General features: G+C 33.0%; 1 protein-coding gene across 6 annotated transcripts in view; it reads left to right on the forward strand.

Annotated features, from left to right (window-relative positions):
- The first annotated feature begins 1,773 nt into the window (after nucleotides 1-1,773).
- LOC133660272 (uncharacterized) overlaps nucleotides 1,774-13,357 on the forward strand; it is a 32,425-nt gene continuing 20,841 nt past the window's right edge. For 3 of the 6 annotated variants that reach the window (XR_009827798.1, XM_062063622.1, XM_062063614.1), the window contains exons 1-2: nucleotides 1,774-2,184; nucleotides 3,844-4,205. Coding sequence is in view for 5 of the 6 variants with exons in the window: in XM_062063622.1 (XP_061919606.1) it covers nucleotides 1,842-2,184; nucleotides 3,844-4,187 (687 nt within the window). In the remaining variant the exon portion in view is untranslated. Of the gene's footprint in view, nucleotides 2,185-3,843; nucleotides 7,272-13,357 lie in introns of those variants that run through there. The other 3 variants (XM_062063599.1, XM_062063591.1, XM_062063630.1) reach the window with 3 other exon arrangements.

Genomic DNA, 13,357 nt, shown 5'->3' on the forward strand with positions numbered 1-13,357 from the left:
TGTGTCAAGGGACGTCACTATGATGGCGGAAGCTGGGGATCGAACCAGGAACCCTCAAGTTGCTGGCCGCTCTACCAACCAAGCTACGCCGTCCCCAATAAAGTTTGTATCTTCAATAAACTGGAACGTTCCGTAGAGAAGGTATGGACACCACGGTTTCGGACTTGGTCCCCAACATGGCGCCCTGTAGTCACGTGAGAGGTTCTTCACCAATCATTTAAGTTGTCTGGTCGTTCTCTCTCTGATTGGTCTAAAGTGCGTCACGTGACTACAGGGATTGGTCTAAAGTCCCTCACGTGACTACAGGGATTGGTCTAAAGTGCGTCACGTGACTACAGGGATTGGTCTAAAGTGCGTCACGTGACTACAGGACGCCATGTTTGGGACCAAGTCTGAAACTTGAATTCTGGTACCTGAATTGTCAGTGTTTTACTGTAAAATAAATGTTTTGAAATTATATTACACAAAATGGAAAAACAGTACACACTGGGTTTGTTTTTTTTTACAGTAAAATACTGTCGGCTTAATTTTATTGTTACATTTACGGTGTATTTTTGTTTTTTTTTACAACATATTACTGTAAATGAAAAAACTTGTGTTGGAGTTTTTATACTTACAGTAATACACCGTAAAAACAACAGAAAAGAAACTGCAGCTCAGTCGTTAGAATTTACAGTAAAAACAGTGGTAGGGTTTTTCTCAATTTACAGTAATATGCTGTAAAAAAAAACGCCAGAAATTGTACCTTAAAAACTATTGTCATTTTTACAGTGTACAATTAAATGGATAAATTGCCTTGAAATCACAAGTCAAGCAGATATTGACGTTTTTATTTGAACAACAAAAAAAGGTTTGGAAAGTATATAATATTTGTTGCAATGTTGGATAATATTAAAGCTTCAAAGGTATGCAATTCCATGCAGTACAAATATGATTTTTTTTGTCAAAATGTAAAGAAGGAATACATTTAGCAAGAAAAGATAAGGTACAGTAAATGTTTCCTAGACATTGGCGGGCCAGATTTGGCCCCCACACCTTGAGTTTGACACCTGTGATGTACGTTACTTGCACACAAACACCAAAACTGAGGGTTTTTTTGCATGAATTTGGTTGAAACCAGCGTTTAAAAACCTCGGCAAACATTTGTATCAGATTTTGAAAGTTCAGTTGAACATTTTATTTTTATTTTTTATTTTATTAATCCAACAAAATAATACCAGAATAATAAAATTCCAGTTCCAAAACCAAACTCAAGCTAGCAACATTCAGAATAGCAACCTACATTTACCATGAAAAACTTATTGGGGTGTTACCATTTAGTGGGCAATTGTGCTGTACTGTGCAATCTACTAATACAAGTTTCAATCAATCAATCAACATGACACAAAACAATCCAAAAGTAGTCAAACAGAAATGAGTAATATCAACAACAGCATCAATATTAATAATAATTCCAACATAGCAGTGATTATCAATCCCCCATTGACATTATCATAAAAGAAATAAAATAATGAATAATAGTGTCACAAAGCAAAAATGTGTGATAAATATTGTGCAAGATGAAAGGACAGATAGTTGCCATAGTGATGGAGTGCTTGTGGTCAACAGTAAACAGTCTCCGCATGCAAGTCACTAAGTATTTATTTGATTTGATTTTTTTAAATAAACCTTTATTTATAAAGTTCAACATTTGCATGTCACTAAATTATTATTATTTAGAGTATATATCATGACATATCAGCGCCCATTGACACGCCATCGGAGCCGGCGTTGTGCGCAGGCGCCAGCCGTGGGCGGGAACATGACCCGGAAAAGGAAGTGTCCGAGTCCGGGCGTCCAACATGTCGTCGTCCGCCGCCGCAGTTTGTGTCAACCACTTCTGGGCCGAGGAGGAGACTTCCCTCCTGCTGCAGCAACTCAAACATGTCAACATCTCCAAGTTCCTCGACGGCCGCAAAACCAGAAACGGGCAAGTGTTTAAGAAGGTGGCCAAAGAAATGGCGGGCGCGGGCTTCAGTCGCACGGCCGAGCAGGTGCGAGTGAAGTGGAAGCGCATGAAGAGACTTTACTACCAGACCAAGAAGGACAGCAGGAGGAACTTACACATCGCACTTCTCTGTCCACACTACCAACTCATTGAAGACCTGATAGGACGGCCGCCTGCTTCCGGGTCAGGTAACCATGGTAACTAGTCATTCATATTCCACACCAGGCACTAGGTAACCATGGTAACCAGGCTAGCTTGGACTTATTCATTCATATTGTAGACCAGGCACTAGGTAACCATGGTAACCAGGCTAGCTTGGAGTTATTCATTCATATTGTAGACCAGGCACTAGGTAACCATGGTAACCAGGCTAGCTTTGACTTATTCATTCATATTGTAGACCAGGCACTAGGTAACCATGGTAACTAGTCATTCATATTCTAGACCAGGCACTAGGTAACCATGGTAACTGACACTAGCTTGGAGTTATTCATTCATATTCTAGACCAGGCACTAGGTAACCATGGTAACTTGGAGTTATTCATTCATATTCTAGACCAGGCACTAGGTAACCATGGTAACTGACACTAGCTTGGAGTTATTCATTCATATTGTAGACCAGGCACTAGGTAACCATGGTAACTTGGAGTTATTCATTCATATTGTAGACCAGGCACTAGGTAACCATGGTAACTGACACTAGCTTGGAGTTATTCATTCATATTGTAGACCAGGCACTAGGTAACCATGGTAACTGACACTAGCTTGGAGTTATTCATTCATATTGTAGACCAGGCACTAGGTAACCATGGTAACTGACACCAGCTTGGAGTTATTCCTTGTGTTGCTACACCCATACAACACTTCTCCTTCCTGCACAATAATACTTACCTATTCTTTGTGTTGCTACACCCATACAACACTTCTCCTTCCTGCACAATAATACTTACCTATTCCTTGTGTTGCTACACCCATACAACACTTTTCCTTCCTGCACAATAATACTTACCTATTCCTTGTGTTGCTACACCCATACAACACTTCTCCTTCCTACACAATAATACTTACCTATTGTTTGTGTTGCTACACCCATACAACACTTCTCCTTCCTGCACAATAATACTTACCTATTCTTTGTGTTGCTACACCCATACAACACTTCTCCTTCCTGCACAATAATACTTACCTATTCTTTGTGTTGCTACACCCATACAACACTTCTCCTTCCTGCACAATAATACTTACCTATTCTTTGTGTTGCTACACCCATACAACACTTCTCTTTCCTGCACAATAATACTTACCTATTCCTTGTGTTGCTACACCCATACAACACTTCTCCTTCCTGCACAATAATACTTACCTATTCCTTGTGTTGCTACACCCATACAACACTTCTCCTTCCTGCACAATAATACTTACCTATTCCTTGTGTTGCTACACCCATACAACACTTCTCCTTCCTGCACAATAATACTTACCTATTCTTTGTGTTGCTACACCCATACAACACTTCTCCTTCCTGCACAATAACACTTACCTATTCCTTGTGTTGCTACACCCATACAACACTTCTCCTTCCTGCACAATAATACTTACCTATTGTTTGTGTTGCTACACCCATACAACACTTCTCCTTCCTGCACAATAATACTTACCTATTCTTTGTGTTGCTACACCCATACAACACTTCTCCTTCCTGCACAATAATACTTACCTATTCTTTGTGTTGCTACACCCATACAACACTTCTCCTTCCTGCACAATAATACTTACCTATTCTTTGTGTTGCTACACCCATACAACACTTCTCCTTCCTGCACAATAACACTTACCTATTCCTTGTGTTGCTCTAGAGAGTTTGCCAGAGGACCAGGCAGACCCCAACGAGGATTCAGAAGGTCACCCGGACAACGAGGACGAAGCTCTCACAATAATGGAGGAGGAGCAGACCGCCGGGTCTTCATATTTGACTCACTCGCCGTCGTATGTTTGTGCTCCTCAGAGACTTACCGGGCGACGGGCTGAGGTGGAACGCTTTACTTCCGGCATGGAGAGAATCCACGGTGTCTTGATTGAACAGTTGGAGCAGAGCCAAGAGTCCCAGGAAAGACTTGTGAACACCATCCTTCAAAGCAACCAGTTGATGGTCTCTGCTCTCCTGGACGCCATCCACAGTCTGAAGCCACACCCACCTTAACCACCTCGCCGTGACTCGGTCAGTGGTTACACTCCACTGAAGAGCTTTATATATATTTATTTATTTTCTTGTTTTAATGCAAGTCATTTATTTTGGAAAAATGATCCAAACAGCTTATCCTCTTCAGGTTCGAGGGGCTGGAGCCTATCCTAGTTAACTTTAGACTGCCGGTCAACACCTGTGAACAATTTACCATCTTTTCTGGACTATAGAGCACACTGGTATATACTGTACGCCTCACCCACTAAATTTTAAAAGAAAAAATCATTTCCCTATATAAGTCGCAGATATATTCGCCGTGAAATGAGTTATTTACACAGAAATGTTTTTAAAACGTTCATTTACATACATAAGTGTTTCCAAACGGTGTGTGTGTAACGGGGCAGTAAAACGGCGGTTCAAACAAAACAGAAGTCATGCTCATGGACCCACTAGCTGCAGAAGCTAGCTCTCCAATCAGCTAAATAACTCCACACTGACGTTTTGATGAAGTTAAGGAACTGAAACAATACAAACATAATGCCGTTGTAAGTTAATAAAACTAACCCAGACACGTATAAACATGTTAGCATATTAGCTAATGCCAAAGACTCTAGCTTGATTACATTATGATAGCACGTACAAATATGCATAAAAACACTTACAGACATCACACATGTAGTAAGTTTGAATTGTTGGAGGTATGTTGTAAAACTTAAATGTTGCTTGGAGTGGTGAACCCATATGAGTAGAAACGCTATGGACAACTAGAAGACGGAACAGCACTTGTATTTACGGTTAGTGAGGGAAGTCATCCAAAAGATGGCGCCATAGCACAAATATGTTCAGTGTCTTTGCTTGTGTTTTTTTTTAAACTATTTGCATTATGGTCGTCAGCCAAGAAAAATCCACAAATGACCTGCACCATTTTGTAAGCCGCAGGGTTCAAAGCGTAGGGGAAAAGTAACGCCTTATAGTCTGGAATTTACTTTAAAAACATTTCACTTCAATTAAAATCCAAAGAAAGGTAGTCAATCAAAAATAAATAGATTTAATGAGAGCAACATTGAAAAAGGTAAAAGTTTGCACACTTTATTCCTGTCAAACACTTTCATTAAGGAACATGATGAATATTTAATAACATGATGGAATATTTAATAACATGATGGAATATTTAATAACATATATTTAATAACATGATGAATATTTAATAACATGATGGAATATTTAATAACATGATGAATATTTAATAACATGATGGAATATTTAATAACATATATTTAATAACATGATGGAATATTTAATAACATGATGGAATATTTAAAGACATGATGGAATATTTAATAACAGGATGGAATATTTAATAACATATATTTAATAACATGATGAATATTTAATAACATGATGGAATATTTAATAACATGATGAATATTTAATAACATGATGGAATATTTAATAACATGATGAATATTTAATAACATGATGGAATATTTAATGACATGATGGAATATTTAATAATATGATGGAATATTTAATAACAAGATGAATATTTAATAACATGATGGAATATTTAAAGACATGATGGAATATTTAATAACATGATGGAATATTTAATAACATATATTTAATAACATGATGAATATTTAATAACATGATGGAATATTTAATAACATGATGAATATTTAATAACATGATGGAATATTTAATAACATATACCGGTATTTAATAACATGATGGAATATTTAATAACATGATGGAATATTTAAAGACATGATGGAATATTTAATAACATGATGTAATATTTAATAACGTGATGTAATATTTAATAACATGATGGAATATTTAATAACATATATTTAATAACATGATGAATATTTAATAACATGATGGAATATTTAATAACATGATGAATATTTAATAACATGATGGAATATTTAATAACATATATTTAATAACATGATGGAATATTTAATAACATGATGGAATATTTAAAGACATGATGGAATATTTAATAACAGGATGGAATATTTAATAACATATTTAATAACATGATGGAATATTTAATAACATGATGGAATATTTAATAACATGATGAATATTTAATAACACGATGGAATATTTAATAACATGATGAATATTTAATAACATGATGGAATATTTAATAACATATATTTAATAACATGATGGAATATTTAATGACATGATGGAATATTTAATAATATGATGGAATATTTAATAACAAGATGAATATTTAATGACATGATGGAATATTTAAAGACATGATGGAATATTTAATAACATGATGGAATATTTAATAACATATATTTAATAACATGATGAATATTTAATAACATGATGGAATATTTAATAACATGATGAATATTTAATAACATGATGGAATATTTAATAACATATACCGGTATTTAATAACATGATGGAATATTTAATAACATGATGGAATATTTAAAGACATGATGGAATATTTAATAACATGATGTAATATTTAATAACGTGATGTAATATTTAATAACATGATGGAATATTTAATAACATATATTTAATAACATGATGAATATTTAATAACATATATTTAATAACATGATGGAATATTTAATAACATGATGGAATATTTAAAGACATGATGGAATATTTAATAACATGATGTAATATTTAATAACGTGATGTAATATTTAATAACATGATGGAATATTTAATAACATATATTTAATAACATGATGGAATATTTAATAACGTGATGTAATATTTAATAACATGATGGAATATTTAATAACATGTATTTAATAACATGATGGAATATTTAATGACATGATGGAATATTTAATAATATGATGGAATATTTAATAACATGATGAATATTTAATGACATGATGGAATATTTAACAACATGATGGAATATTTAATAACATATATTTAATAACATGATGGAATATTTAATGACATGATGGAATATTTAATAACATATATTTAATAACATGATGGAATATTTAATAACATATATTTAATAACATGATGGAATATTTAATAACATGATGGAATATTTAATAACATATATTTAATAACATGATGGAATATTTAATGGCATGATGGAATATTTAATAACATATATTTAATAACATGATGGAATATTTAATAACATGATGGAATATTTAATAACATATATTTAATAACATGATGGAATATTTAATAACATGATGAATATTTAATAACATGATGGAATATTTAATAACATATATTTAATAACATGATGGAATATTTAATGACATGATGGAATATTTAATAACATGATGAATATTTAATAACATGATGGAATATTTAATAACATGATGAATATTTAATAACATGATGGAATATTTAATAACATATATTTAATAACATGATTGAATATTTAATAACATGATGGAATATTTAATAACATGATGGAATATTTAATAACATATATTTAATAACATGATGGAATATTTAATAACATGATGGAATATTTAATAACATGATGAATATTTAATAACATGATGCAATATTTAATAACATGATGGAATATTTAATAACATATATTTAATAACATGATGGAATATTTAATGACATGATTGAATATTTAATAACATGATGGAATATTTAATAACATGATGGAATATTTAATAACATATATTTAATAACATGATGGAATATTTAATAACATGATGAATATTTAATGACATGATGTAATATTTAATGACATGATGCAATATTTAATAACATGATGGAATATTTAATAACATGATGAATATTTAATAACATGATGAAATATTTAATAACATATATTAAATAACAAGATGAATATTTAATAACATGATGCAATATTTAATAACATGATGGAATATTTAATAACATGATGGAATATTTAATAACATATATTAAATAACAAGATGAATATTTAATAACATGATGTAATATTTAATAACATGATGTAATATTTGCACAGCTCAACAAAGGAGTAGAAAGAAGCTAAGCTTGTTTAATTGTACACCTTTCTCACGTTTAAATGATTAATTCATAACTTTGACACGTTCTCACACACATTTTGTGTTTCCTTCCTGTCTTGAAGTACAATCAATGACTGACAATGTGTAGCTAACTTCATTAAATATGTGAGGGCCGGTCCAAAAATAGCTTGAGCCAAGTGAAAGTAACATAAAAACAATTCTAAATAAAACATCATCTGTAACTAATTATGAATGTAGAATAAGGAACGATATCATGGATAAATTGATAGATATTGAAAGTATTTCTATTTGAGGTTTTCTTACTGTACATTTCAAAATGTCATTTATTCCAGATCATTTTGCAAGCCAAAGACGTGCAATTTGACCAAAATCATCCATGTGGAGATCATAACAAAGCATGCAAGTGTACTGTATAAGAATAATAACATTCATAACAGGGCTGGTGTATTAAATATTGCCATATAAGTTCAAGTTTTGCTTTAGTTTAAATTGAACTGCCATTTTCAAAACAAAAAAACATTCTTTTAATGTCTTGTGCACAATTCTGACTACAACTGAAAATGTTCACATTTGAATTGAGGTTGCAAACAGGAAGTAGAATGAACATTAAATTGGAGGAAGTAGAATACAGTAAATGGAGTTTTATTGCAGAATGCTGTTTTACTGTCAATTCAAGTGCTAAATACACGACTAGCTTACATGCAAATATTAGTATGTGCACATTTTGTTTGAGTTGCAGCAAATATTTGTCCTCAACTATTACAAATAAAAGCATTTTCTATCATTTTTCATATCATAACTTTCAAATGGTGCAAAATACTTTTTTTCCCACATTAATTGTTTACTTTTTCCAAATATTCAAAATGGAGGAAAGTTGTTTTCATTTGTGTTTGCAAAAGTATTTTTAGTCTGGAACTCAACAACTTTTGTGAAATGTGACAAATTCTAGCAGTTATTTTGTGTTTAATATTAGTTTATGTGCACTTTTCAAATACAACTAAATGAAGCATAAAATGTAAGTGTTGTATTGTCATTGTTTACAAATGATTGTGCACTCTAGAGGACGTTGGAGCGCACACTTGAAAAGTTCTGCTCTAGTTTGAATCAAACTGCCATTTTCAAAACAAAAAAACATTCTTTTAATGTCTTGTTCACAATTCTGACTACAACTGAAAATGTTCACTCTTGAATTGAGGTTGCAAACAGGAAGTAGAATGAACGTTAAATTGGAGGAAGTAGAATCAAGTTCCAATGAAAATGGAGTTTTATTCCAGAATGACAGAATACATGACTAGCTTAAATATTAGTATGTACACTTTTTGTATTTGTCCTCAACAATTACAAATAAAAGCATTTTCTATAAAAACAGGTCATTTCCTTTTTTCAAACTTTCAAATGGTGAAAAATACTATTTTTTTCCCACATTGCTTTTTTACTTCCAAATATTAAAAATAGAGGAATGTTTTTTTCATTTGTTTACTAAAGTATTTTTAGTCTGGAACTCAAAAACTTTTGTTAAAATGTGACAAATTCTAGCAGTTATTTTGTGTTTAATATTAGTTTATGTGCACTTTTCAAATGCAACTAAAATGAAGCACAAAATGTAAGTGTTGTATTGTCATTGTTTACAAATGATTGTGCACTCTAATGGACGTTGGAGCACACTTTTACCCAAAAATGTCCATTTAAAAGCAATATTTGATGACAGCTGAATGTTCGTGTGGTCATGACTCCATGCAAGAAAGGTGGTGTATAATACGTAGTTGTGGAGTATTAAGAAGAAAGGTGGTGTATAATATGTACTGTAGTTGTGGAGTGTTAATAAGAAAGGTGGTGTATAATACGTAGTTGTGGAGTATTAAGAAGAAAGGTGGTGTATAATACGTAGTTGTGGAGTATTAAGAAGAAAGGTGGTGTATAATATGTACTGTAGTTGTGGAGTGTTAATAAGAAAGGTGGTGTATAATACGTAGTTGTGGAGTATTAAGAAGAAAGGTGGTGTATAATACGTAGTTGTGGAGTATTAAGAAGAAAGGTGGTGTATAATATGTACTGTAGTTGTGGAGTGTTAATAAGAAAGGTGGTGTATAATACGTAGTTGTGGAGTATTAAGAAGAAAGGTGGTGTATAATACGTAGTTGTGGAGTATTAAGAAGAAAGGTGGTGTATAATATGTACTGTAGTTGTGGAGTGTTAATAAGAAAGGTGGTGTATAATACGTAGTTGTGGAGTATTAAGAAGAAAGGTGGTGTATAATATGTACTGTAGTTGTGGAGTGTTAATAAGAAAGGTGGTGTATAATATGTACTGTAGTTGTGGAGTGTTAATAAGAAAGGTGGTGTATAATATGTACTGTAGTTGTGGAGTGTTAATAAGAAAGGTGGTGTATAATACGTAGTTGTGGAGTGTTAATAAGAAAGGTGGTGTATAATATGTACTGTAGTTGTGGAGTGTTAATAAGAAAGGTGGTGTATAATATGTAGTTGTGGAGTATTAAGAAGAAAGGTGGTGTATAATACGTAGTTGTGGAGTGTTAATAAGAAAGGTGGTGTATAATATGTACTGTAGTTGTGGAGTGTTAATAAGAAAGGTGGTGTATAATATGTACTGTAGTTGTGGAGTGTTAATAAGAAAGGTGGTGTATAATACGTAGTTGTGGAGTGTTAATAAGAAAGGTGGTTTATAATATGTAGTTGTGGAGTGTTAATAAGAAAGGTGGTGTATAATATGTAGTTGTGGAGTGTTAATAAGAAAGGTGGTGTATAATATGTACTGTAGTTGTGGAGTGTTAATAAGAAAGGTGGTGTATAATATGTACTGTAGTTGTGGAGTGTTAATAAGAAAGGTGGTGTATAATACGTAGTTGTGGAGTGTTAATAAGAAAGGTGATGTATAATACGTAGTTGTGGAGTGTTAATAAGAAAGGTGGTGTATAATAGGTAGTTGTGGAGTGTTAATAAGAAAGGTGGTGTATAATAGGTAGTTGTGGAGTGTTAATAAGAAAGGTGGTGTATAATAGGTAGTTGTGGAGTGTTAATAAGAAAGGTGGTGTATAATACGTACTGTAGTTGTGGAGTGTTAATAAGAAAGGTGGTGTATAATACGTAGTTGTGGAGTGTTAATAAGAAAGGTGGTGTATAATACGTAGTTGTGGAGTGTTAATATGAAAGGTGGTGTATAATACGTACTGTAGTTGTGGAGTGTTAATAAGAAAGGTGGTGTATAATACGTAGTTGTGGAGTGTTAATAAGAAAGGTGGTGTATAATACGTAGTTGTGGAGTGTTAATAAGAAAGGTGGTGTATAATATGTACTGTAGTTGTGAAGTGTTAATAAGAAAGGTGGTGTATAATATGTACTGTAGTTGTGGAGTGTTAATAAGAAAGGTGGTGTATAATACATAGTTGTGGAGTGTTAATAAGAAAGGTGGTGTATAATATGTACTGTAGTTGTGGAGTGTTAATAAGAAAGGTGGTGTATAATACATAGTTGTGGAGTATTAATAAGAAAGGTGGTGTATAATATGTACTGTAGTTGTGGAGTATTAATAAGAAAGGTGGTGTATAATACGTAGTTGTGGAGTGTTAATAAGAAAGGTGGTGTATAATACATAGTTGTGGAGTGTTAATAAGAAAGGTGGTGTATAATACGTACTGTAGTTGTGGAGTGTTAATAAGAAAGGTGGTGTATAATATGTACTGTAGTTGTGGAGTGTTAATAAGAAAGGTGGTGTATAATATGTACTGTAGTTGTGGAGTGTTAATAAGAAAGGTGGTGTATAATACATAGTTGTGGAGTATTAATAAGAAAGGTGGTGTATAATACGTAGTTGTGGAGTGTTAATAAGAAAGGTGGTGTATAATACATAGTTGTGGAGTGTTAATAAGAAAGGTGGTGTATAATACGTACTGTAGTTGTGGAGTGTTAATAAGAAAGGTGGTGTATAATATGTAGTTGTGGAGTGTTAATAAGAAAGGTGGTGTATAATATGTAGTTGTGGAGTGTTAATAAGAAAGGTGGTGTATAATATGTAGTTGTGGAGTGTTAATAAGAAAGGTGGTGTATAATACGTAGTTGTGGAGTGTTAATAAGAAAGGTGGTGTATAATATGTAGTTGTGGAGTGTTAATAAGAAAGGTGGTGTATAATATGTAGTTGTGGAGTGTTAATAAGAAAGGTGGTGTATAATACGTAGTTGTGGAGTGTTAATAAGAAAGGTGGTGTATAATATGTAGTTGTGGAGTGTTAATAAGAAAGGTGGTGTATAATACGTAGTTGTGGAGTGTTAATAAGAAAGGTGGTGTATAATACATAGTTGTGGAGTGTTAATAAGAAAGGTGGTGTATAATACGTACTGTAGTTGTGGAGTGTTAATAAGAAAGGTGGTGTATAATATGTAGTTGTGGAGTGTTAATAAGAAAGGTGGTGTATAATATGTAGTTGTGGAGTGTTAATAAGAAAGGTGGTGTATAATATGTAGTTGTGGAGTGTTAATAAGAAAGGTGGTGTATAATACGTAGTTGTGGAGTGTTAATAAGAAAGGTGGTGTATAATATGTAGTTGTGGAGTGTTAATAAGAAAGGTGGTGTATAATATGTAGTTGTGGAGTGTTAATAAGAAAGGTGGTGTATAATATGTAGAAATAGCTCCTAGAACATTCAACAGTTGATTTTCCATTCCTGCTCGACATGAAGTGTTTTTTCAAATCATCAACGGTGAACTTATTTCCTCTTCATTGATGGAAAGTCACCAAGTGGGCAACGTTTCCTTTCTTGTTGCTTCCATGCAGCGACTGTAGCAATGTAGCTAACATTAACATTGGTGGGAGGCCATGCAGCGACTGTAGCAATGTAGCTAACATAGTTGACTTGGCCATGCAGCGACTGTAGCAATGTAGCTAACATAGTTGACTTGGCCATGCAGCGACTGTAGCAATGTAGCTAACATTAACATTGGTGGGAGGCCATGCAGCGACTGTAGCAATGTAGCTAACATAGTTGACTTGGCCATGCAGCGACTGTAGCAATGTAGCTAACATAGTTGACTTGGCCATGCAGCGACTGTAGCAATGTAGCTAACATTAACATTGGTGGGAGGCCATGCAGCGACTGTAGCAATGTAGCTAACATAGTTGAGTTGGCCATGCAGCGACTGTAGCAATGTAGCTAACATAGTTGACTTGGCCATGCAGC

The sequence above is a fragment of the Entelurus aequoreus genome, linkage group LG01, assembly GCF_033978785.1.
Source record: "Entelurus aequoreus isolate RoL-2023_Sb linkage group LG01, RoL_Eaeq_v1.1, whole genome shotgun sequence".
Taxonomy (NCBI): Eukaryota; Metazoa; Chordata; class Actinopteri; order Syngnathiformes; family Syngnathidae; genus Entelurus; species Entelurus aequoreus.